This window comes from Budorcas taxicolor, chromosome 16 (assembly GCF_023091745.1).
Source record: "Budorcas taxicolor isolate Tak-1 chromosome 16, Takin1.1, whole genome shotgun sequence".
Taxonomy (NCBI): Eukaryota; Metazoa; Chordata; class Mammalia; order Artiodactyla; family Bovidae; genus Budorcas; species Budorcas taxicolor.
In genome coordinates this window covers 13,640,764-13,667,973 of record NC_068925.1, presented here as the reverse complement: position 1 = coordinate 13,667,973, position 27,210 = coordinate 13,640,764, and the positions used below count along the sequence as shown (strand labels likewise).

General features: G+C 39.8%; 1 protein-coding gene across 1 annotated transcript; it reads left to right on the top strand.

Annotated features, from left to right (window-relative positions):
• Positions 1-8,164: 8,164 nt before the first annotated feature.
• On the top strand, positions 8,165-25,487 carry RGS13 (regulator of G protein signaling 13). Its single transcript, XM_052654226.1, has 4 exons — positions 8,165-8,229; positions 11,442-11,503; positions 23,989-24,155; positions 25,302-25,487. Exons 1-4 carry the CDS (start codon positions 8,165-8,167, stop codon positions 25,485-25,487), a joined length of 480 nt encoding a protein of 159 aa, XP_052510186.1.
• Positions 25,488-27,210: the final 1,723 nt, after the last annotated feature.

Sequence of the window (27,210 nt, the reverse complement as noted above, 5' to 3'; positions counted from 1 at the left end):
TCTAAGTATCAGATGAACACAGCTAGAAATAACTGCTGAATATGATTATAAAATTTGGTTTGAAAAGAAATACACCTCTGTGGGCAGCCAGAAAATAAAAGTTTGCACTTCCATAGAAGTTCTTCACAGCAGTAAGTGACTATTCCATATGCTCTCAAAGCAGGTTTTGTGGATACGTCAGAAAATCTCCCATATGGGAATGAAAACACTGCCACAACCTGTCGACTACTGGCTACATTTCTCTGAAGAACTCACCAGTGCCTAGCAGTCAAGACACTAGGCGTTTCTATTGCGTCTAGAATATACTAAGAAGTTCTACCCTATGAACGAATGGCAACAACTATGTAAGTAGGACACACTGCAAATAGTAGGCTTATTTCTTAAACTACCACCACCACCAACAACTATCAGTATCCAATATTTCATTATTTTATTCCTATAAAGTTCATTTTGGATTTTAACCATACAAAAATATTAAATATTAACTGATCGTACGCATTTGAACTTGTGTGACTTTGGACTTAGTTTGGCTGAAATAGAAATAGAGTAAATGCAGATCGAAGTTAATCAGAAAAAAAAATAGCCTTTCAAAGGCAATGGTGATGCAGAGCTGCACCACCAGAAGCCCCAGGATCCTGGTACCCACCTTGACCTGACACCCCTGAATCAGTCACACCCTCTTAGGCACCAAGAACTGCACTGCTCCAGCCCATTAATTGTCCTGACCTACGCTTTTCCAGAGAAACCACAATTGCTATGGGATCTACCACAAGCGTCCACACCTGTTCGGGAATCCTTCCAGGACTGCCCTCTATCTCCCCACTCTTACTCTTTGTTCCACCGGCCCACTTTTTTGTTCCCCAGCCCTTGTTGATACCCAGTTTTCACTCTAGAGGAAGATGCTCCAGTTTTGTTGGGTTAAACAGTCTTTGAAACTGCCACTCATTCAGAGTGTTACTTTCAGAAACTTCCTGCCTGCTTCCTGGACCCAAACCATGAGAAAGAGGAGTCATTCCTGAATCCCCGGCTCGGTGCCTGTAGAGTCTCAAATATTCTAAAATGGGGAAGGAAGTGCATAGCTAGAAGCCAGTGAAAATGACTGCATTCAGCAAACGGCCCGGATGGTTCCCAACTAATCCAAACCTCACCCTTTATTTCCTGCAACATTGCTTCATCTATTCAGCTTCTGACTTTCTGAAGTCTGTCTGCCTTTTCTACTCCCACACTTACCATTTAGGCTTGACATATTCATTTCCCTGGGTTTAAACCTCAAAATCATAAAATACACAAAAATATAACCTTCTACATCATTAGGCTCCTAATTACTTTAAGAAACACTCCATCAACCTCAGCCTGCTCTTCTTTCCTGCTGTTTTATTTAGCATTCTTCCACCCTCTCTCCATTTCTCTCGCCCCATCACCCTACTCCTCTCCCGCCCCCGGACACACACATTTACATCAGACATAGGACAGGGACACTGGCAATCTCACCACCCTCTAAATTCACCAGTCCTCATCTGCAGCGCTGTGCTGTTTAGATTTTAACAGGTGTTTTAACAAATTGGAGAATAATGGGAAGTCCCAAAACTACCCTGGGAGGAACAGTTGAAAGAACTAGAAAGATTTAACTGGCACACAGGCCTCTTTAGATCTTTCCCTTGTTATGTCTTTAGCAATTTGACTGCTCCAGATTGATTTTAATAGTTGTTGATAATTTGATAGCAAGTGTTTGCTGTGGTAGCCAACTTTAACTTTAAGCTATACATTTTCTAAAACTAGGAAAATTAATAACTGGGGGGAAAAAAGTTGACTACTAAACTGAAGATTTCATGGAGCTACGGCTTCCAATCATCTGGTCATTTCAGATGGGCTGACGATGTTAGATAGAACCTCTTTATCAGCAATGCATCGCACCGCACAGCACTAATTTCCATAGACGACACAACCTCTCTTTGCATAGATATGTATGTAAAAACAGAACATTCAGTACAGAGGCCAGAGTGCCATCGAAGGTAATTACAGGGACAGTAAAGTTCTTTTATGCCAGCAAAAACACTGGGTGTTTCAGGGAATTTCAGAACCTGATTTCAAAAGGATCATACGGGGAGGAACTAAAATTTAGCATGGTGGACTCCTCTACAGCATATATTTGTAAGTATGAGATTCTGTAAAATAGCTGAATACAGTGATGCTTGCTCGATATAAATGACTGCTGGATGTTTATTTCAACAGCAGAAGTGTTAGCAGTTTCCTTCTACGGAAACAAAGAAGCAAACTAGTAAACACACATTGTGTGGCCTAGGTTTTGAATACTTAAAACTTAAAGTGACATGTGTATAAATGAAGCTTCTAACTTGAGCAGTAAAGGAAATATTACAGTTTTAGAGTATGGTCTCTCATTTTATGTGTTTTCTGAGTGATTGTGTGTACATGTTTAGATAAGAATATAAAGTCAGGTATTTCAAAATTGTTTGTTTCAAAAATCATGCATTACTAAATGATTAGTTCCATCATATAATAAGCTGTACTGATTTCAGGTGTAGGTTGTTAGTTTCTATGAAGCATTAACTTGATTTTATGAAATTTCTTCATTCTTTAATGTTATGCCTAAGCACACTACACATATTACTTTTTTAAAAAGGCAATAATTTTGTGTGCAAAATTTTTGCAAACAAAAAAATTTTGTTTTACAAACAAAATCTCACTAAGATAAAAATTTTTTCTAAATCTTGTATGACATGTTACACTGTACAATAAACTCATTTAAATACCAACACAACTTATGAACATAAAGACCATCAGGACAAAAAAATGGTTTTAAATACGTTAAAAGCCTCCATTTAAGAAAATGTGTTTATTTTCCTATTAGTTTGAGAAATTTCATTTAAATATTAGAGGAAATTGAATCTATTCCTGGCATATTATATATCTGACTCTATTAATAATAATGCTTTTAAAACCAGTCTACAAATTCAATCTCATAGATAAAAAATAGTCTTTCTTTAAAATAATCAGGAAAAAAGTTGGAGGCAACTTTTCTATGCTTACTATCTTACTATTCTATGCTTAGACAGTAAAAGTGCACACTAGTTTTATCCAGATGATATAAAATAATAGGTAAATTAACACACAGTATTAAGTAAGAAAAAATAATTTTAATAAAACAATGGGAAATACAAATTAAAAGTATAGGAATTTTTATATCAATGCATGAAACTAAAAAAAAAAAAAACTAAATAATGAGCTAATAAAAATGGGGATAATCATAATCCAGTACTTACAAAGTGGAAAAAATATTTGCTTAAAATGTAAGGCAGGGTTTTACAGAAATCTTTGCCAAATATGTGTTCTCCATAAAGCACATGATAATTTTTTGTTTGTTTTTGTTATTGTTTTATCTTCAGGTCAATGGAATTTTTCCACATATCTTACCACCAATATGAGAAAAAAATGATTATTGTTGATGTGAAACTTGGTGAGTTTCTCCAATTTAAATCAATTTATACCTTCTCAGTTTAACTCATTTTTTTCACAGGAAACTCTTTTTCTTGTCAAAACAGAATTGTAGTTCTATGGAATAGTTGAGGCTCATTTTTATTTTTACCAGTAAATGACCATGTGTGCTCTAATTTAAAGGGTCTAATTTCACCAAAAATGTTCTTAATTGGATTTAACTATAAGCAAGACAAATCTGATTTATCAACAGGATATTTTAATCAAATTCTAACTGTCAAGAACTATACTTTAAATTTTCTTTAGAATTTACTCCTTTGGGGAACAAAAATACTTCTTAAAAGTTTGCAATTGTAAATAGGGAAGTGTTTCACTCTGTCACTCTATGTTTTGGTACCTCTAGACATGGATGCACTACTTAATGATAAATATCATTGAATGCAAGGCTGCAGACATTTCTCTTTAAAACCACTAGTTATTTTGGAAGTTCTTTGTCCTCACACTGTGTATTATATTTTCTTCATTTTGCCAGATGAAGTTCCCAAGTCTGCCTTTTCTATTCCCCTTTTAGAGGTATGAGAATTATAATTTCTAAAGTTTACCTGCTCTCCATCTTCCAGAATTTGTTTGAAATACTTTGTTTTCTGTCTCCTTGTTTAATCTCCCTTTTCCTTCATGTTGAAGACTTATACATTCCTTTACTATAATTTTAGTAGTGTTGGTTGGAAGAAGTAATAAACTCAGAAGTTCAGTCTGTTCTAGTACTAGAAACTGGGTTAAATATCTGTGCATCTATCTCTTGGTTTCAATGTCGAAGGCATTACGAGGACATGGGGAGTGTTCCGTGATACTCCAGCAAAGTGGAGGTGCATATTGACAGTGAATCCAGCAGCAATGGAAAGGGGGAATGCAGGCATACAAGGGACACGCAGTCCCAGGCATCTTACAAGATGAACAGCGTGATTCCAGTCACCAGGACAGTAACCAATAAGTTCCATTTCTTAATGGACTAGAAAACCAGAAAACGTCACCAAACACAGCTTTATGTGTTTAATTAGTGATCTAATTTTTCTATGTAAAATACATCTTCTACATAACTCTGTCACAAAATATTTATGAAGGAAGATTACAGGGAATGTATGCTGACACACTGAAACACGAATAAGATTAACTGGAACAATTTAAGAAGTCTGAGCTGAACTTTACAAAGAGGAGGGAAGATGGTCTGACAACGCATGCTTCCTGTGCATGCAGAAGACTTAGGAAATACTTTCTGATGGGCAGGGTATAAGAAGCCGAAGGAGGATCAATCAGATTAACTGGAACAGAAAGATTGTGCACGTGTGCTTTTTTTCTAAATATTTGCAGTTCCGTTTTAGAGAAAAGGAAATTAGGCAACTGAGAGTTTAGTTAATACACCTAAGTTCACACAGCTAGTAAGAGCCTGAACTCAAGCACATGTCTGTCTGGCTTCAGAGCCTGGGATTACTTTAATACACCCTGCCGCTTCTCAGGAGCTGCAGGAGCCCCCTAAATGCCAGTGCGCCTGGAAATTAACCTTTGCTGTGCTTCTGACCTTGTGGGTGTTACACGCTAGAACTGCCCTGCTTTTGTCAAACAGGTCCATGGAATTTTTAAAAGAAAATAGGATGGCTTATCAACAGACATGGACTTTAGATACACAGATCACCAATGTATGCCTGTAGAGCCAGTAGATCAAGCAAGGTGACAATGAGGTATAAAAACTATGGGTAAAGTAGAGATGGGAGCATAAGTCCAGGCCAGTGGAAGGCAGATGACCAGCAACACTGACAGGAAAGGCACACGCAGGAAAGAAGTCCTCCACCATCCTCCCACTTACAAGACAGGCAGAGAGTCATCGGGGAATCTGTGTCTTAGAGGCCATCACAGAGATGGAGAATCTTGAAACCTGGACAACATTAACATAGTTCAGGGTCTGTCTGATTTACACACAGGATCAGTTAAGTACCGCCAGTCACTGCAATGGTTTTCTCAGCCTCCATCATTTCAGTGTTAGTCATCTTCAGTCAGATTTGTTCTTCTAGAAAAAGACTTATTTTCATCACACTATTATTTAAAGTCCTCAGTGAGTTATTCCTACCAACAGAGTAGAGCCCAGCCCTGAAGGCCATCCAGAATCTACCTGCATGAGCAAACACATCCCTATAATAAACTCTCCCTTTGTTTTAATTTGCATGTATCTATACTTGTACTCCAGAGTCCTACTTTTGTCCCATCCTACAGAGATATTTAACAATCTGTCCCTTGGTCCCCCTGAGAGCAGAGACTCATACAGATAGTGGAGTCCATCAGACCGCAGCACCCATAAGCTCTCACCCAAACCTGTGAATACACTTAGATTTGCTCCTGCTTTCCCCACCCCTCCCAGTTACAAGCAGAGAGTAACTTCCTCCTGTGCTTCCACCAAGACATCTCAAAGTCCAGGCTCCCACATTCTGAATCCCTCCTCCTCCTCATTTTCCAGAAACCTGAAATTCTACTGATTTTCTCTCTTTCTCCTACGTCTTCATCTTCTGCCCATGGTTACCACGGCCAGCCTCAGGCCGAACCACTCCCAGTGCTGACTTCGTGAATGATGTCCCCAGAGAGGTGCAGGTCAGGATGGCCACACAGCACAGCCCTGCCTCTCCATCTCCAGTATGCCTATCTACAGCTCTCAGAAGGAAGGAAGGAAGCAGAGAAGGAGGGAGGGAGAGAAGGAAGGAAGAAAGAAGGGAAAGAAAGTGCAATAGTCTATACAAGCAGCCCTATGTGTGTCCAGGTCTCCATTTCCTCTTATTTTCTTCCTTCTTCTTGCCCTTGCCACTCCACTGAAACTACGCTCACTGGGGTTATAGATGACCTTCTTGCTTCTGATGGACAGTTTCAGTCCTTTGTTCTCTGAATCTCTACCCATCTATCTCTAAGAGTTAGCCATTTTTCCCTTTTGATAGTTCATACCTTGGTTTCTGTGACACTTTATTATTCTGATTTTCCTCCTGCAAGCCTCTCTATATCAGTCTCCTTCTGAAATATGTGTGTTCATTCATCTGTCTGGAGCCACCTGCTTTTCTCAGGTTACACTGTCTCCTGGACCATCTCCCCTTTTCTTTTGGCTTCTCCTATGTGTTTTATGAAAACTGCCCACGTTTACTTTGAGGTTGAATCTCTTACCTGAATTTGTTTTCCGCTCTTTCTCCCACCAGGAAGAGCCAATACATCAAGTTTGGGAGGAGGAATTACCATAACATGTTAATGTATCCCTTCCCACTATTTCTGATGCCGCCTTCCTCATCTAAGCCTGTACTGTCCCTCCCCTGGACTCCTGTGGTCACCTCCTAACTGGTTTTCCCAGTTCCACCCTGGCCAGCCTACAATCCATTCTTCCACAAAACCAATTTCAAATGTTAACACGCCTATTCCATATTTTCAAACTTTCACTGACTTCCAGCTTCTTACTGTGAAACTGATGGTATGGAAGGTCTGTGGTGCTTGGCTTCTCCCTCCCTGATAACTTCATCTCCTGCCACACTCCTGCAGCATTGAACACTTCAGAACCTCTTTGAGCCCTCCCTACCACACTGTGGACTCACACAGTGACCACATCCTCTCATTTCCTCAGCAAGGATTTGACCTACTGCCTCCTGACCTGGACCCAAGCTGCTTCTCCCCTTCACTCAGCAGTCCCTGCTCATCCCCTAGGTTCCACTTCACCTCAATGCGTTCTCTCACCACCTCCAAGGTCCGGTTAGGTTCTGCTTCTGTGTGTACTCATGGGCCCTGTGCTTTCTGTCCCAGAGTCCCCACCACATAAATTTTCACTGCCTGTGAGTGAGGATGGGAAGAGGAAAGACAGGATCTATGTAGACCCCTGGCAACCAGAACCTGACACATAACAAGTGTTCAACAGAGGCTTCCCATGAGTCAATAAAGACTGATACAAAACTATTTATCCTTGATAACTCATTGTAGTTAAGTGTGAATATATATTTAGCAAAATATTTCCAGCCCTCATTATAAAGTGTAGATTTAATTATTTTTAACAAGCGTTTGAGTTTTTTCTCAAAATCCAGAATTAAAAACTTTCTATGCAATACATTGTCAGATAAAGCCTGGACATTGTCAGATAAAGCCTGGGCTGACTAAACTCTACCTGAATTTTAAAGTCAAAGTTACACTGACCGGAGTGGGGAAAGTCAGGTAAGCAACACTCCACTCAGAATTTGCCCTTAAAAAAATCTTACTTTTTACTTGGCTATTTACAATGTTTTATTTGGTTAACTACAAAGAGGCCAGCTCTTGTTCCATATATTGAGAGATCTTCCTATAAAAATGAATTACTTGACATGAGAAGACTTGGAAATTGGTAAATTCATTGTTGGGAGGCCCTACATGGAAAGATTTTTTTGGAAGAGCTGTATTTTTTTAAAGATGTTATTAGAGAATAGGTGGGCCAGATGGCTTCTAAAGTCACAACTCAAAGTGCGTATATTCCTATATTTTCAAAATTATTTATGACATATTTATGAGTCATTTTGTTCTCATCCCTACAGTAGTTGTGTTCCATTAACTTCAAGAGCCCAGCCTTATTTTTTATGATTAAACTTTGTGTGTTCTCTAGAAATAGACTCTAACATATAGTAATTTTAAATGACAAATTATTAAGTAAATGCTGCATTTCTCTAGAAAAATGAGCAGGCGGAATTGTTGGATTTGTAAGATGTGCAGAGATGAATCTAAGAGACCCCCTTCAAAGTAAGTCACGTGTAAATTCTATTACCACTTTAATGCATATTTTTCACATGATAAGTAGGTGTATGTTTATTCAACTTCGGTCAATACATTTTGCTCAGAAAGTAAAATTTGCATTTACACATGAGTAATTCCACCAGAAGGGTAATCATGTATTACACTAAAGTTCCATTTTCATTATTCATGGTTTACACTTGAGAATTCAGCAAGTTAATGTTTTTAGAGAGTCTTTTATGAACAAATATTCTTAGATTTTTTTTTAAGTCCTATATAGCTAAAACTTTACATGTTAAGATGAGATTCTTTGATCCAAAATATTTACATAGTTCAAGTCCTTTATCTACAAAGTGCCAGACCTTATCCCTGGTTGGAAAAGGTGAGACTGGAGGGATAACCAAATGCTCATCAAGTGTCCAGGTCTCTTCTACATTTCGTCATAACTCAAAACGCAGCTGTTTGGATGGGGCAGTGGCTACACTAAAGTGGAAAGTGTAATGCCTGAGGAGGGTAACAAACCATTTGAGTGGATTTCCTCACCTCAAAGAACCCCCAGGTGGAGGATCCCTGTGAGGTTAGTCAGGGAGCCCAACCATCTGCATGGAGACTCAGTTGTAGAGACAAGCCCCCACCCCCATCACCATCGGAGATCCTGGAGTGCAGGCTCCCTCCCTGAAGTGCCCAGCATCCAAAGATGCTGACCAACTACCACATTTATGGGGAATGGAGAGTCTCTGGTGGTGGGTGGGAGACGTGGGAAGACCCAAAGCTCAGCATTTCAACTGACCAGCTGATGCTGCTGAACTGCACAGACCTGTGTGAGAAGAAAGAGGAGAAGGCTGGTTTGGGGACAGCTTCCTTCACTTTTGCTGATAATTTTCATAGAGCATCACCATCAATGCCTGTCTTCCTTCTACCTGTTCTGGAGACCCATCCTCAGGGAAAGTGAAGGCCAAGGAAAGAAAATTCATGTTCCTCAAAAACCAGGAGATAACAGTTTCTTGATAAATGCTTTATATTCTTGACCTGACTTAATTTTCATGATAACTTTGTAGATAATGAAACAGAAGCTTGTAAATTTTAATTTAGACTAGTAGCTATCGAGTCCAGCATAGGAATTAGAACCAAGGACTGTCAGACTCCAAACACTCCTCATTCCTCTCTGCGCAATGTCGCAATGGCTCAGATGTTTCCGTATCTGTTTGGTACCTGCTCTCTCTCTACCCAGAAGGAGGAGGGAGCACAGAAGTGGAGCGTCTTATCAGAGAATCTGGTAGATGAGGGAACAAATCTGATTGGGATTATTCTGATAGGGGGAAAGGAGAACATGAAATAGGAAAAACCACAAGCAAAACTGGGATTAAACCAAAACCAAATTTAGCTTCACAACTTTACCCCTAACCATAATCACCCTAATCGTGATGTATCTCCATAAATCTCATGCCCCTTGGAGGCACAGGAGTTCCCTTGCCAACGATCACCAGCACCAAACTCTGAGCTACCCCAAGACAGCAATGGCCTCTCCTCCCATGGTGAAGGTCTTCTTTCGTCCTACATGATGACTAGGTCTGCTTTACACCTCACCAAACGCTTTTCATCTCACTGGATTGAAAAGGTTATTTTAGGCTTCTGTTTTTAGAGTTCTAATAAGAGAACAATGAGTCAGACACCATTTCATGGAAATGTTTGTTGAAAGTGATCTCCACGTAGTGTACTGTTAAGCCTCAGCAATGATGCATACAGTCCATCTAGAACCAGCAAACGTCATCTGAAGGCTCAGAAAACAAAGGATATTGGACCATTTTAGGACTCCCAGCATTTTCCATGTCTCAGATTACTTTTTTTAGCCTCTTTAATATGCCTTCATTGTGTTAAGTACCTGATGGCTGTCCCCTCAACAATGAGTGCTAAGCTAACTGTACCAGGTAACAGCCAATGGGCAGTGCTTGCTGATATCTGTAGTGGCCTTTGATTAAATGCAGTCATTAAAATGAGGAAAATTAAGACTGTATCATAAACTGAATGGCAGTGAATGCACCGAGTATTTTAAAGGGGGGAAATAAAAATGACTCACAAGTAAGAACAGTCACTTACCAGTTCACCTCAAAAAGACCACTAAAATGAACAGAAATGAAGTCTTGAAGCCAGTATCTTCCATGGATATTTTCAAAACCATAAATAGCTTTTCTCATACTGTTTGGATCAAATGTAACTTGACATATCATTCAGAGTATTAAAAACTAAAACCCTCAATATGTTAAAAAAAAATCAAATAACCAACCAAGCAATATTTATACATAGTAAATATGGAGTTACTAACCTTATCACATGAATGCAGGCCAATAGGTTTTGTGGATAAACTCTAAGATTCTAGTAAACACGTCGGCAAACACATGGCTGGTGGCAGCGGCACAAGACCGATAATCCTTTTTAAAGCATTGGTTCTACTCCTGTTAATCTTGCAAGGAATTATCTTATCCGTGGGCATGGCAAGCCTCAATGACAGCTGGGGCATATTTGGCTTTCTTGGTAAAAAATTATAAGTTATCAAAACACTCATTGAGAATAATTACATACACTATGGAATGCCCCCTTGTAGATTACTGCATGGTCACTGCAAATGATAGTGACTATCAGTGATTATAAACTTAAAGTTATAAATTATAACACAATAAATGGTTATTAAGACAATTGTGAAGACAGAAAAGGCTGATTAAAAGGGTGTGTGCATGTGTGTATATATATACACATATGTATGTGTACATATATACACCCACACACACATGAAACATGCACACACACACACATACACACATGATCAGAATGATTACTTCTCAGTTAAAAGCACACAAACATGCCCACAACCAAAATACTAAAAAGAAATACATCAAAACATTAACAATGGCAATTTGGGGTACAGAGACTATAGATTGTAGAACACTGGTTCTTCATCTTTTTAAAATTCATCTTAAAACATCTTATCAGGTTTTCAAGTTTATTCTACATTTATATTTTTATCATTCTAACCACTTAGTAAAAATAAAATGTAAAAGATCACTGGGAAACAAATTTCCATCCAAAACTATACAAAAAGAGAGTACAACTATATTGTGACATTATTTTCAAGATAGCGTATTTCTACTTACAGGGAAAAAAAAAAAAACAAAAACGCTTGAGAATATTTTAGTACAATGAGAATCTTTTGTTTCTTTTCAAAGCCTTACTCTGGAAGAGGTATTACAGTGGGCCCAGTCTTTCCAAACATTGATGGCTACAAAATGTGAGTATCATGTGTATGTCACTTGTTAATAACTAGTCAGTTTTATGCTTGGAGGAAAGCAGGCACTTGATGATGTACACGTGCTGCTCTTCTCACATCCTTCTCAATGGCAACTGCCAGTTAAAACAAGAAACCTGAAAATAGTTTGTCGTGTCAACCACTATTATTTTCTTTGGTGTTAATTAAAGCAAGATTAGTCACTGGGTATGTTTATTTTTCACGAGTTTATGTGTAAAATCCCATGGAAATATGCTTAAATAGTAACACATACTGAAATATACTGCCTTACTGCAGCTTTCTAAAGTTATAATTTAAAAAAAAAACTGACAATTTGCTGTTCTCAGTGTCTTGAAAAGTAGAATAAATTTGAGTTTTGATGTTCTAAAACTCCTCAAATTTTGCTTCTAACTTTATCAGTGTCTGACTGAAGTGGGACTTTATATAAGTCCATATTTAGTTATATGTATCAGCATTCAGATTGTATAAATGGCAATAAGTCCATATTTAGTTATATGTTTCAGCATTCAGTTCAGTTCAGTTCAGTCTCTCAGTCGTGTCCGACTCTTTGCGATCCCATGAATCACAGCACGCCAGGCCTCCCTGTCCACCACCATCTCCCGCAGTTCACTCAGACTCACGTCCATCGAGTCAGTGATGCCATCCAGCCATCTCATTCTCTGTCGTCCCCTTCTCCTCCTGCCCCCCAATCCCTCCCAGCATCAGAGTCTTTTCCAATGGGTCAACTCTTCGCATGAGGTGGCCAAAGTACTGGAGTGTCAGCATTCAGATGGCATAAATGGAAGATGATAGCAATGGATGTGAGGAAGATAAAGTAAGTTAACACAGGAAATTGAAGGAGCAGTCAACTGTGCTTGGTTGGGAAGTTGGGAGGCTGCACGGAATGATAAGCGGCTTCTTAGATGGTGCAGTGGTATAGAATCCACCTGCCAATGCAGGAGATGTGGGTTTGATCCCTGGGTGGGAAAGGTCCCCTGGAGAAGGAAATGGCAACCCACTTCAATATCCTTCCCTGAAAAATTCCATAGACAGGAGAGCTTGGTTGGCTACAGCCCATGGGGTTGCAAAAGAGTCCAACACAACTGAGTGACTGATCACACACACACACAAGAAATGATAAACACAGAAGACAGGTACAAAGAACAATTAGGGGAAACTCAAAGAAAATTCCTTTGTTTGCTGAACTTGGCAATTTTTTCAAAATGCCATTTGTTCCCCTCAAATGTCTGCTAATGATTTATACCTCTTCTTACTTGAGAGTACCTGTTAGCCTCTCTGTGACTGTTGAATCTGTTCACACCTATTGACTGCGGAAGTGAAGTTGGCTGTGCTTCCAATTTGGGCTTCCCACGTGGTGCTCGCGGCAAAGAATCTGCCTGCCACCAATGCAGGAGACACAAGAGACCCGGGTTCAATTCCTGAGTCGGACGATCCTTTGGAGTAGGAAATGCAAACCCACTCCAGTATTCTTGCCAGGGAAAGCCCATGGACAGAGGAGCCTGGTGCCCTGCAGTTGTTCTGGGCAGGGTGCTTCCGGTCCCCAGGGGCTCGCCACGCTCTTCTGACTCCAGTGCTCCACCTGGTCCCGAGACAGCTGTTGCTGCCGGGCCTGCAGGGCCACGGCGCAGGCGCAGAGGCCTGGCCCCGCCTCCTGGACCCTCGGCCAGCTGCCCTGGCTCTCGTGGCCCGGCAGGGCTGGGACCCATGGTCCCGGGCTCCGTCACCCCTGAGCCCACCTGACGCAGCAGCCCTTCCTGGTGAGCAGGGAAGCCTGCACCTTCTTTGATGCCATCACCCTTGCCTCTCACTTTTCAGGGGGACCTCATAGTCTGTGATCCAGTTTGCCAGCATGATTGCCGATTTTAAGATACTCTTTCTGGTCAATTTTAGGACACTGGTATAGAAGGAAGGGATAAAGGTGTAAGTTCAGTTGATTACACTATAATAATTTGGAGTTCAGTCCCAACCACCAGCTATCCACATTGTGCAACGTTGCCAAGATTAATTTCCCTCCTGGAGTTTATTATTCTTCATCTGTAGAATGGTGTGATGTCATCTCTCCCTTCAGCATTGCTGTGCAGGTTAGATATACACCCCCTCGCTCAGTGCCTGATACAGATGAGGCACACAGTGATTGAGAGTTACTTTTCTTAATAAAAAAAAAAAAAGTGCTTGTTTTGAATATCATTCCTTTTTCTCTGCTGCCTACTCAGAAGTCCAAAATCTCCAGCTTGGTTCAGCTCTGTACCTTACCCCAGTGCTCTTGCTAACACGGACCTTCAGCTCTGTCCCTTAACATACATGCCCTTCTGCCCATGTGATAACTGTTTCACCTTCTACGTCCATGACTCCCTGGTCCAGCTCTACACTAAGTCTTCTCTGGCTCCTTATCTACTCTGCCCATCCTTAAAGGAAACATTCAACTGCTACCTTCTCCTCTTGGAAAGCTCTTGGAAATATATTTTTTTTCTCTCTTCTATTAGTTAATATCATTATTTACTTTGCTTCTAATTATAGCTCTTTTGTGTATTGGGTTTTTTCCCATATCCCCTTTCTCACTAGATTATAAATTCCTAAGAGCACAGATCACTTCTCATTCACCTTTCATCTTTCCTCCCAGAGGCCAAAAGCGTGCTTTGTACCTAATGGGCATGCAATAAATGTTTAATGAATAAATACGAGGCCAATGCTACTAAGAAAAGATCAAAACACCAAACCATATTATGTAAGAGTTTCTGTGCCAGTCTTTTCAGCCTTATAAACAAAGTAAATGAAATTAATTACTTGGGAAAAAAATTGCAAGTGAGATCTTGGCTACACTTAGCAACTTCAAGATTGAGCATCATGAGACTAAGTCTAGAGAAAAAACGAGCACAGGGAGACAGCATACCGCTCTTTACAGAAAGCACCAAAACAGAGTAGGAAACTTACCAGAAGTTGAATTACTGTGAACTTCATGTACAAATTCAACAATCACACACTTCAAAGCTGATAAATCCTTTTCTGAGATATGCAATCAGAAAGATAAAACTAAGAATATAAACATTGAATGTGCCAGAGAATAAAGTGTGTTTACATTAACCAAGGACAGGAGTAAAATGCTTCCTCCAGCTAAGACGTGTAGATGCCTCCATATAGATTAAAAGACAGTTTCTAACAACATGTAGTTCAGAAATCCACAGGGCAAAGTTTCTGTCAAGGGGCAAATTTTGAGCTGAGGCTTAAATGACTCAAATTTTTGTAATTTGATAAAGAGTTCTGACTCTAAGTATGTTAAAGATAGGGAACAGTTTTAGAAGAAGTAAAGACTAATGAGTGCTTCTTTCAATGAAGGTATAGGATTCCTCAGGATTTGCTGTGAAAACTGGTCTCATTAAAAAATCTCCACAGTGAATTAAATAGAAAGTACCCTTCAAAAGATGACAGAAAGTCCTTCAAGTTTCCAAACATCAATGATTTTATGAAAAAAAAAATAAATTATTTTCAAATGGCATAAAAGTAGTAATAACTTTTTGAATGGATCAGGAAAAAATTTGTCTGAGCTGTTTACTCACTGCCCCATAAAAACAGCTGAGTATTATCAAAGATTTTTCCTTGAGTGAAGCTGACCTAAAACATGTCATTGCACCCCAAACTATTATCAGAGTGAGAGGCATCACTAAGATGTAAAGTAGAAAGAAAACCCTGTGGGTATTTCTGAAGGCTAAATCCAGTAGAACTAGAAAAGACACAGAAATGCACATTTGAAAAGACCAGGGGGCCAATGACCACCTAAAACCTGAGGGCTCTACAAGCTGGAAGGTCAAGACTAAAAAAGAATTAAAATCAAAACTTTGCTTAGCCAAAGTTTTTATTATTATTTTGATTAAAATGTTAAAGAGTACAGAAGGCTCATACATATATTTACTGACCAAATCTCAAAAGGTGAGGATAGAGGTTTATTTATGTTCGAGTAAACATAAATAAAAATAAGTTTGAAACTGCAACTAATGCCCTTGGATGAGTCATTCAACCCTTCCATGTGTTGGGCTACCTTTCAGGCACCAGACAGCGCAGTGAGAGGCCCAGAGGGTCACTATGCTCAGCTCATGTGCACCCTCTAGAGGGAGGAGAGAGACAAACAGGCAAGGCAATTAATAGAAAGCGGTTAAGTGCTTTGAAGAAAATAAGCCAGGCTGTATGACAAAGAAAGGCAGGAGTAAGAAGGAAATTCAATGACATGATTAGAGGCAAACTGTAGGACGGTGTAAAGTTTTGAGCCAAGAACTGAATGACAAGGAGTGGCCAGTAGCACTGGGGTCAGAGAAACCCAAGCAGAAAACAGGCCCTGAAATATGAGTGAGGTTAGCATCTTTAATCAGCCAAAAGAAATTTAGTAGGACAGGAGCACAAAGCCTTACAGGCCACATGAAAACCTTAAACAGCAGAGTAATGAGCATTAAGGTACTTTTATAAATACTCTTTGTGGGGGGGGGGGGGTAGTAAGGGAGGAAAGGGTATTAAGAGGTACAAACTTCTAGGTATAAAATACATAAGATACAAGGATGCAGTGTACAACACAGGAATATTACCAATATTTTATGATAACTTTATACAGAGTACAATCTATAAAAATATCAAATCATTATGTTTTATCCCTGACAGTAATATAACAAGTCAATTAAAAAGTCAGTAAAAAGTCCCCACTGGTTCTCTTCTGAAGAAAAGAAGCTGAGAGACTAGTTAGAAGGCTATTTCAATACACCAACTAGGACTGGAATTCGGTGGGGAAGACAAAACTAGGAGTAATTAGCATAGAGATGTTAATCAAAGCCACAGGGCCATGAGATCACTTAGAGGGAGAGTTTAGAGAGGTTAGCAGAGATCCAGACAAGGGGCTTAGGTGCACAGGAATATTTCCAAATCCAGAGATGAGGAGGAGTTTGTGAAGGAGGTAGGAAAGGAGGGTCAGGCAAGTGAAGGATGACCAGGACAGCTTATTTTCACTGGAGGCAAAGAAGAGAGCACTTCTGGAGGTGTACATTGGCTAAGGCTGCAGGAGAGTCAGGGAAGAGGCAGAAGGAAGGGTGACCACGGGGAGTGGCAACATGGAGATCAATGGTGCCCTGACTAGAGGAGTCTGGGGGTTGTTACTGGTTTTACTTGGGAAATAGAGCAGCACATTTGCAGATGACGGCAACCCTTAGTGAGGAAGAAACTGATGGCCTAGAACAGAGGGGGGCGCCATTGTAAGAGCAAAGGAGAACCACAAGGTAACTGAGAAAGCAGAATTAGGTCGGAGCTACAAAAGAATTGTCTGGCCAACCCAAAAGGAGCTGGGATCCTTCCCCTCAGGAAGAGAGTTAGAAAGGGCAGGTACAGTGGAGGGGGCTTGGTTGATTTGCTGCAGGGAAGATAAGGGAACCTCCTCCTAATTACATGTGTGTTCTCAGCTAAGTCTGAGGCAGCAAACTGAGGAGAGGATGATTTGGCATTTTAAAAGGGTCAGTTCAGTTCAGTCGCTCAGTCGTGTCCGACTGTTTGAGACCCCATGGACTGCAACACGCCAGGCTTCCCTGTCCATCACCAACTCCTGGAACTTGCTCAAACTCATGTCGATCGAGTTGGTGATGCCACCCAACCATCTCATCCTCTGTCGTCGCCTTCTCCTCCCCACATCCATCCTTCCCAGCAACAGGGTCGTTTCAAATGAGTCAGCTCTTCGCATCAGGTGGCCAATGTATTGGAGTTTCAGCTTCAGCATCAGTCCTTCCAATGAATATTCAGGACTGATTTCTTTTAGGATTGACTGGTTGGATCTCCTTGCAGTCAAGGGATTCTCAAGTCTTCTCCAATACCACAGTTCAAAAGCATCAGTTTAAAAGGGTAGGGAATCGTTTCTTGAGATTTTGGAGAGGCACAATATTCATGGAAGAGAGCAGGATGACTATCACTCAGGGTGATACTGAGGGCCTATTTTAAAATTTTCAGTGATGATTTCAAGTGAGAAAGCACGTTGTGTATTTTTCCGTGGCCTGCTCCCATTCACTCGGGCACAAACACGAGAATAGACACGTAGTTAAGCACTTTTGGATCAGCACGTGTTCTGACTCTGAATTAAGATGGCATCTAATTTTGGTCAAAATCATCCTTAAATGTACTGAAGGCTTCCCTCGGTTTCTCAGTAGTTATAGCTACCGCGGACAGCCTTGGAAACGCCAGGTGGAAAGTGCAGGCTTATCGTAGTCCTGGAGGCACAGCGGCTGCTCCAGACAGTGAAGGCCTGCCTGCTGGGGAAGCTTCCTCACGGCAGAGGGTGGACACTGCAAGTCACTGAGGGACACCATCGTCCCTCCTGGGTGTCCCCTCAGCGCTCCACATCTGCGCTGCTCCCTGGGGACTGGCAGCCTCCTACACCATCCTTTATTCTCCGTTTCGCTACCCACTGTGGTTGCCAACGGTCGCCCTCCTCAAGCTCATACTCCCGATGCTGCCACGCCCAGTCCTTCATCCTTCCTGCTGGCACTTTTGGTTTCTCTAACTTCTGATGCAAAAGCTCACCTTGCAGGGAAAACAATCGAACAAAACCTGGCCTTTTCTAGACCTCGCTGTTCTGTTAGTACATCTTCTCTCTCTCTCTCAATAAACCAGAAGTAGCAACAGTGCCTCCTATAAGCCTCTGGTCTTGGGTGCTTCCTGGATGCTGAATAATTAGAGGCAGTCTCTTCATTTTCCTAAACCTACAGACAGTCTCTTTAAAATACAGACGCATGAGGGATCCAAAAGCCTGGACAGACCATTTCCTTATTGGGACCAACATTTTCTTATCTGCTATCTATGACACAGCAGGTTGGCACAGGGCATGCAAAGGTGAGGGCGGGGCAGTCCTCGTTCTCAAGGGGCTGGCAGATGCGAGGAGAGTAAGAAGTAACCCAGCAAACAGAATAGACCCTGACACAGATGGAGATAGAATGAGAATGAAAATAAGTGTGGATGATGTGCTGTTCGTCAAATGACAGGAAGTACCTGTTTAACCTACTGGAGGGACAGGGGCTTCAGAGAGATTTTTTTCAGAAACTGAGATACCGAACCTGGGTCTGAGATCAGGGTACAAAGCCCGCCACAAAGAAATGCATACACAGCAGCATGGTGGTCACATGCTGCCTGGCCAGGAACAGCAAGGCTCACATCAGGACAGTGTTCAGGGGTGACAGGGGGAGGCTGGAGAGGTGGGGACTAATCATTAGAGCAATGGGAGAAGCTGAAGGCTATAAATAACAGGGCATGGCCAGATTTTTGTTTTAGAGATTTTTCTCTAGTAAAAGTGCAGGAAAGACTGAAAGCAGATCGGATGGATGAACTTAGACTTTTTAAGGTTAGAGAGTTTACAAACACTTCCCTCAAATCATAAACAAAAGTAACATATAAAAGTAAACAGAAGATAATGCCATAAATAAAAGATAGTCTTTAATATACAAAAAGATCTAGAAATTCAAGAATACACTAACAATGCAAAAGAAAACTAGACAGAAGATCTGAAATTCACAGAAAGAAAAGAAATGAGCTGGAAGAAAGAAAACACGCTTAAGCATTAATATTTTAAAATACAAGTTTAAATAATTACAAGTCACTGGTTTTACACAATCTGATTGAATGGAAGGAGTGAGTGGGCATGTCAACACTGCTGTTACTAATGAAAAATAACGAAATCTTTCTGAAAGAAATGTTATAATAGGTATCAGGAACCTCTAAAAATATTACATCATCAATCTAGTAATTCTACTCTTTCAATTCTAAGGAAATAATTAGGGATGTAAAGATTTATAACCCAAAATGTTCAATTGTAGTACAAGTTATAACATATAAAGGGTAAATAAACATTCAATAATGACAACTTGGCTAAATATAATATAGTGCAGCAGCCCCTGCAGTGGACCATTGCAACCTTGAAGAGTTCAGTTTAGTTCAGTCACTGAGGAAGGCTTTCTTATCTCTCCTTGCTTTTCTTTCGAACTCTGCATTCAATGGGTATCTCTCTTTTTCTCCTTTGCCTTCAGCTTCTCTTCTTTTCTCAGCTATTTGTAAGGCATTGTCAGACAACCAATGAGTCAGTTATTTGCATCAGGTGGCCAAAGTACTGGAGTTTCAGCTTCAGCATCAGTCCTTCCAATGAATATTCAGGACTGATTTCTTTTAGGATTGACTGGTTTGACCTCCCTGCAGTCCAAGGGACTCTCAAGAGTCTTCTGCAACAGCACAGTTCAAAAGCATCAGTTCTTCAGCACTCAGCTTTCTTTATGGTCCAACAATTCAAAAGAATCAATTCTTTAGCACTTAGCCTTCTTTATGGTCCAACTCTCATATCCATACATGACTACTGCAGAAACAATAGCTTTGACTACACGGACCTTTGTTGGCAAAGTAATGCCTCTGCTTTTTAATATGTTGTCTAGGTTGGTCATAGCTTTTCTTCTAAGGAGCAAGGGTCTTTTAATTTTAAGGGTAAACAGGAGAAAAAAAAGCAGTAAAGAGAAAGTGTTTGCAAGAGTAATACAAAATTGCTTTCACTGTATAATGTCAATAGGGTAATTTGAGAGTGTGTCTGTGAAGATGAATGAATACTGTTTAGAGAGAAAGTTAAACATGAGCAAAAGACTAGAAGAGCAAAAGGAACTATATCAAGTTGTTAAATTCTGTATTTAGAAAACACTTAATAGTACTTTAAGTTCTTTTGCTGTACAGTAATACAGCAAAGAGAAGTTAGGAGAAAAAACAGAAATGATTAATGTCATAGAAGTCAAATCAGAGAATTTTAATAAAACAGACTTATTTTAAAACTTCATGCAGAGGCTGGTAGAATTACGGAGCTCATTTTCCCTGGTGGTTTATATTAAAAATAAAATGGATTCAGTATTGCTTTAGAAACATTTCTGATGCTGCCCAGCTCACTCTTAGGATTTAATGCATTCCATGAGCCTTGCCGCCTTGCAGAAAATGGTCCTGGGATAGATGGGCCACCATTCTGACCCAGACAAGAGCAATGTCACGTTAGTTTCTTACATCGAGATACCAGCATGTGTCACCTTGTGTATCATGGAAATACTAATTTTGGTGACTAATTTATGAAGAACACACTAGGGAGCACCAAAGACACCACTCTCATTCTTCAAGGAAAACAGTGTACACTACATGTGAGATAAGCCTAGTTCTTTCATCTTCTCAGTTTAATGAGCAGTTCTGCTGTTTATCCCTATTACTCTGCTCAAGCAGAATCGAGGTCTCTGCAGCAGAGCACTCAGAATGGAGCAGGACGAGCCACACTGAGCTGCATCACCTGATTTGGAAAAGGCTTTCCCACCTTGTAATCCTCTTGTTGTAGAGTCAATAGAAATGCTAAAGTGAGCATCTCAGATCTAACTTTAATAATAGCTTGGATTCCTGGAACTCTTGTACAAATGCATTGTAGGCTGCTTAACTTGCCTAACATAAAAAATTATCATATTAAAGACAAAATCCTATAAAACATACCCATCATGTGAGCATTTGTTCTACAAATCAATCATATCAGAAATCTCAGACAAGTTCAAGTGGCCCCAGTCAGCTTTCACTAGGTTATGATACAGTAACACTTGGTACAAAACCCCCTAATTTATTACAAGAAAAATGCCTTTCTTGTTCACACTACACAATGACTGGGGTCAACTGTAGCTCTGGTGCAGGTCTTTACTCTGGCCTTCAGACTAATGGAGCAGCTCTCCCAGAATATGTCCTGCTCACAATGGGGAGAGGAGCAATGGTGGAACCACCTGATGGGCCTCAAGCCTTCTTTCTGACCCACACACGGCACTGTGCATCACTGACACAAGTTCGGTGAGCAGAGCTGATACAAAGGGGACATGAAAGTAAAATTCTCCTACAAGAAGGACAGGGATAGTTGAGAACTATCACCATCTACCACATTAGATATCTATAGAAAAATACATGTGGCAACGCAGAGATGGCTTCATCAGCAGAGGACTTGGGAATACTGAGAATTATTGACCTACTTGGCTGGCCCCAAAAGACCCCTCCTCTGCTCAATCAGGAGGGAAGTTAAGGAAGACACAGATGCAGGCAAGTTCTAGAAAAAACTTTTCACTATAAAATGAAACTAAACATACAGACAAACTCAAATTCAGAATACTATAACATGGAATCTCATACTGGTTTCCAAATTATCCCCCGACCCCACTCCATCCACTCAACCCATGCAACCAGCCTGGTGGCTAAGTCTCATTCCAGGGTCTGCAGATTTCATCTGACAGCTCATTTTTCCTCTATTCCACAACTCGTTTATTTTAGGATCCTGTTTTCTCTTCCTAATGAAGCACTCAGTCAAAATTTCTCCATGTACAAAGTATAAAAAATGGCTTTTTATTTTCTTAAATAGAATTCCAGTTCTTTCAATGCATACTGCAAATTATTGGGTTCCAGCTTTACTTGTTAGGCCAGAAATGGTTTTCTATTTTGATTTGTTTTGTTTCATGATGTGCCTACCCATTCAGCTCTTTCTCTAACAGGAATGCCAATTGCTACATCTGTATTCTCTGACCCCAGTTTTCTGTACCTGTGATGAGGTTAGACACATCTTAAACTCCTGTGAAAATAAACGTTCTTGTTTTAAGTTTAAGGTATATTCCCCATTGGGTAGAAATATTGAATCCCATATCCTTTCCTGTGTTACATTTTTATATATGCCCTACCCCCTTCTCATCTGTCCTCTCAATTCAAACATGCTTCTTTTGAACCATCTTCTACCCAATGTTCTGAAGGCTACACTTGCTTCCATAATAATAATGAACTAAGCTCTAATTTTGTGTCTTCCTAGGGTAGCACATTTCTTGCTGATCACCAACTTTCTTGAACTCTAAAGCTTCTTCAGAAGGCATTATTAAAATCTGTCTCCATTTGAGTTTTTCTCGTGAACACAGAATACCTTAATTGTCATCTTCATTTTTTTATATGTGCTAACAAGCAGTAGAATCCAGGAGTGAAGGAGCCTGGTTTCTATGCTGCTGCTTCTGCTGCTACTGCTAAGTCCCTTCAGTCATGTCCGACTCCGCGCAACCCCATAGACAGCAGCCCACCAGGCTTCCCCGTCCCTGGGATTCTCCAGGCAAGAACACTGGAGTGGGTTGCCATTGCCTTCTCCAATGCATGAAAGTGAGAAGTGAAAGTGAAGTCGCTCAGTCGTGTCCAACTCCTAGCGACCCCATGGACTGCAGCCCACCAGGCCCCTCCATCCAGGGGATTTTCCAAGCAAGAGTATTGAAGTGGTTTGCCATTGCCTTCTCCGGGTTTCTATGCCAGGAAACGCATTAGAACCACTGTCTCATGTGAAGATTTAGGAAAATATGATTTTACTCACCACAGCCATTCCCTCTGATTACTATTATTTCTTGTAACAGCTAATGATTCTAAGTTACTGTTCATCAAAAGCCTATGTTTCTTCACATATTCAATATGCCTACATACCTGTTTCTATCACTATCAATGGAAAGTTAACCCATTATCTACATTTAGCAATTCAGTTTCTCAGATGTGCCAAGAGACTTCCTAGCCACCAAAAGAAGTTTTACGTTTTCCTCAGAGTGTTCATCCTTAATCTTCACAATACTTGATCTCCTCAAAGACTCTTACTATGAGATTTCTGAAAGCTCACTTAACTCTCTTCTTCAAACATTAGCACCCACAGAATAGTGGCTTAATGGAGAAAGTTCCTCCCACATGTCTGCCCTTATCTTCCCACTTCAGAAAAGACCAGAGCACAGGACGGCCCTCTCTGGCGTTAAGTGTCACTTAATGGTTGTTCTGCACATCCTCACTGTGCTGTTCTAGATTCTGGGATAGTTTCCAACACCCCATCTGAATTCCAGTCATTGCCTATTCCTTCATTCCTGGTGTGAACCATAAACCACGAACATGAAGTTGAATTTTTCATTATCCATGTTCTCCTGCTTTAATTGCATATGAGACACATCCCAGGCTATACAGCCTGACCACTTTATCATTTTTACATGGATTGGATATTTTCTTTTCAACCTTAATCTGCCTGTTTAGCTTTAAACCTTGCTCTTATACTCTAGTTTGTCTTGAGGTTTTAGATTTTTCATCTCAGTTTCATGATCAGAGCTCTGTCCACTGGTCCCATGTAAGTCCTGTTTCTGGGTCCCTGTGACCTATCCCAGCCACACTAGTAGGCATCTTGCTGAGTTACACAGGATAAAGGGATGAAGGAATGACCCCACCACTGACTGGTGTTGTCAAAACACACTTCCGATGCATAGAACTAAGTGAGATGTGGGGTGTGTGTGTGTATCATTATATAATATAGTTAAATAACATGGGGGCTCTGATTCAGGCATTAGTTTTAAATTGTACTACATATTATTCACTTTTTTTTATGATTTTGACCCATGAAAATAAACTGATTTCTCCTCTACTTCTAGATGGTCCAGTGGTCTATGCAGCATACTTAAAAACAGAGCACAGTGATGAGAATATTAAATTCTGGAAGGCTTGTGAAACCTATAAGAAAACTGCCTCACAGTGGAACAGAACTTCCAGAGCAAAGAAGCTTTATAAGGTTTACATCCAGCCACAGTCCCCTAGAGAGGTAACCATACCTGACTATGCCGGAAACTGGAAATCAGTACCTCCCAGGAAAGCATTAGTGTCTATCAAGCACACATATGGGCCAACAGTCTATACCCAGTACCTCCTATAATGCTATGAAGTCACTATTGTTAACCTCAGTTTACAGATAAGAAACCTAAGAATCTGAAAAGTTAATTTATTAATACCTTCTCCAGTATCACACAGCAGTTAAGAGGGAAAATTAGGCCTGTCTGGCTCCAAAGCCTCTCCTCGTTAAATTATCTTAATTCTCAGGAAAGTATAAAAAGAAGTCCTTATAAGAAGAGTTGACTGTGCTACAAGGACCTACAGATACACATACCATAGTGGTGACTTCTCTAGCAGGGTGGGCAGAGCCTGGCCCACCCCACCAGGGCTCCTGCTCTGTTTAGTTTAAAACCAGCAGAGGGGTCACACTGTTGTTACTGCCCATCACTTACAACTGCAGAAAGAAAATAGAGTTATGATGAAATAGATACACTGAGACTCCTCCTGGTAGAGAGAGAACCAGGAGTGAAAATTCTGATCATGAGGATGAGGACAGATGGTTTACGAGATTCCTGTCTCTCAGGAGAGTCTGACATTAATCGACTTGTTCCTCAAAACTCATGTCTGGAAAATATTTGGTTTATTGAAATAACCACTTCTCTCCCCTATGTCTCTACTTCTCTTCACTTTCTTCCCATTTCAGGAGATGTTCAGTTAAATCAACATCTATGACTATTTAAGGAAGGTAAACTTTAAAATAGCACCAACTTCCCTTTCCTTTAAAAGAGGACTCCATCTCATAAACTTCCTTCTTTGCAGACTCCACTAACAAACCACTTGCATCCGCCTAAGTAAGCAGTGGTTTCTGAGATTTCCCTGGCCATGGGCTTCATGTTTTGTGTGTGTGTGTGTGTGTGTGTGTGTGTGTGTGTGTTTAATCTGGAATGTAGAGTTGGATGTTTATTTTTTGAAAAGCAAGGAGCTTATCTCATACAAGTCTTTTAAGATGTCTATGAAAGTGCAGACAAAATTACCCTATTCCACTGAAAAGTAGAGCAGGAAATAAATTAAACCTTGCCATTCTATTTTCATCTTCAATTATGCCTACTTATGCTTCACATGTAATTTTACTTTGCAGATTAACATTGACAGTTCAACAAGAGAAGCTATCATCAAAAATATTCAAGAACCCACTCAAACATGTTTTGAAGAGGCTCAAAAAATAGTGTACATGCACATGGAAAGGGATTCCTATCCCAGATTTCTGAAGTCAGAAATGTACCAGAAACTTCTGAAGACTATTCAAGCCAACAACAATTCTTGACCACCACTCAAAAGTTTAAATTGAAGATGGTATACAGAAAGTGTCGGTTTTGTTCTTCTCATATAAAACTAAATAAATAAAATCAGAAATAGAGTAGAAAAGAAATAGAAGAAATCAAGCCATAAATTGATTTCTGGTTCTCAAATAGAAACAGATCCTGAAAGGACTACAGAACTCTTATAACGTGAATAACACAATTTATGGCACACCTATGTAGCTCACAGGTATATATATATTAAAAAATATATATGGAGAAGGAAGGTCTTTCTTCATAAATAACATGTAACATAAATAACAAATATATATGAAAAATGGATTTTACTGTACAAATAAACTAAATGGTAAAGTTTTTATTGTACAAATCAACTAAATGATAAAGTTTTTACTGTACAAATCAACTAAGTGGATTTTTTAATTAATGAAATTTTGCTGTCATAATGCACAGATAGTTCATTTCTTTAAAAATTGTAGCTATGAGTTGTGTCTCTAGCATGAATGTATTCTTTAAACAGAGTGCTTATAGTAATTTTATTAATAACTAGTAGACAAACCCGGTGCTCAGAGAATAATCAATAGTATTATACCATGAGCAATATAAAAAGATGTGTTCTTGAAGGATATTTTAAAATTTTCCTGATATTATGTTCATAACTCTACTTCTATATATCTTTCTACATGTGAAAAATTCCAAATGAGTCTAAGCTATTTAAATGTATGAATTTCCTCATTTATTTCTGTACTTATATTGCTATAGGGTAGGAAATTTGGTTCCTATATTTTGAGATTTTTTTTCTCACAATGTGAATCCATCACTATCCTGATAATCAATAAATACAAATATACACTAAAAACTTTATAAGTATGCTATTTTTTTGAAAGACATGATCCAGTAATTTTTCCAGCTAAAAGACTGTTTTATATGCCCTATTATAGAAGTTTCTTAGACTCTGTCAAGAGATTCCAGAGAAAGAACTCATATGTCTGTTTGACTTGCTTTGTTCACTGTAGGAAAGTTTTGATTGAGATTTTTAGCTTTAGTAGGAAAAGTATTTCTCAGGTCTCGAATTTCATTGCAATAGCATTGATTATAAAATGCCTATAAACCTAAGCTGTATCACATGAAAGTAAGGATTAACTGGAATCATTCTCATTAAACAAAGAATTATTCTGACACAGAATCAATATTTAGGCGCTCATTTCTTTTTTATTATTTTTTAAAATATATTTATAATTGTAGGTTAATACTTTACAATATTGTGGTGGTTTTTGCCATACTTGAACAAATGAACCAGCCATGGGTGAACATGTGTTTCCCTGTCCTGAACCCACTGCCTGCCTCCCTCCCCATCCCATTTCTCTGGGTTGTTTCAGTGCATCGGCTTTCAGCGCTCTGCTTCATGCATCGAACTTGGACTGGTCATCTATTTCACATACGGTAATATACATGTTTCAATGCTATCCTTTCAAATGCCCCCACCCTCGCCATCTCCCAACAGAGCCCAAAAGTCTGTTCTTAACATCCGTGCCTCTTTTGCCGTCTTGCATATAGGGTCGGCATTACCATCTTTGTAAATTCCATATGTATGTGTTAATATACTGTATTGGTGTTTCTCTTTCTGACTTACTTCACTCTGTATAATAGTTTGCAGTTTCATCCACCTCATTAGAACTGACTCAAATGCAGTCTTTTCTATAGTTGAGTAATATTTCATTGTGTATAGGT

Excerpts from the sequence above, each read along its gene's own strand:
- RGS13 (XM_052654226.1), top strand. The coding sequence starts at position 8,165 with ATGAGCAGGCGGAATTGTTGGATTTGTAAGATGTGCAGAGATGAATCT. Across the intron at positions 8,230-11,441 it reads TCTAAGAGACCCCCTTCAAA|CCTTACTCTGGAAGAGGTAT; the intron begins GTAAGTCACGTG and ends TTCTTTTCAAAG. Across the intron at positions 11,504-23,988 it reads AACATTGATGGCTACAAAAT|ATGGTCCAGTGGTCTATGCA; the intron begins GTGAGTATCATG and ends CTCTACTTCTAG.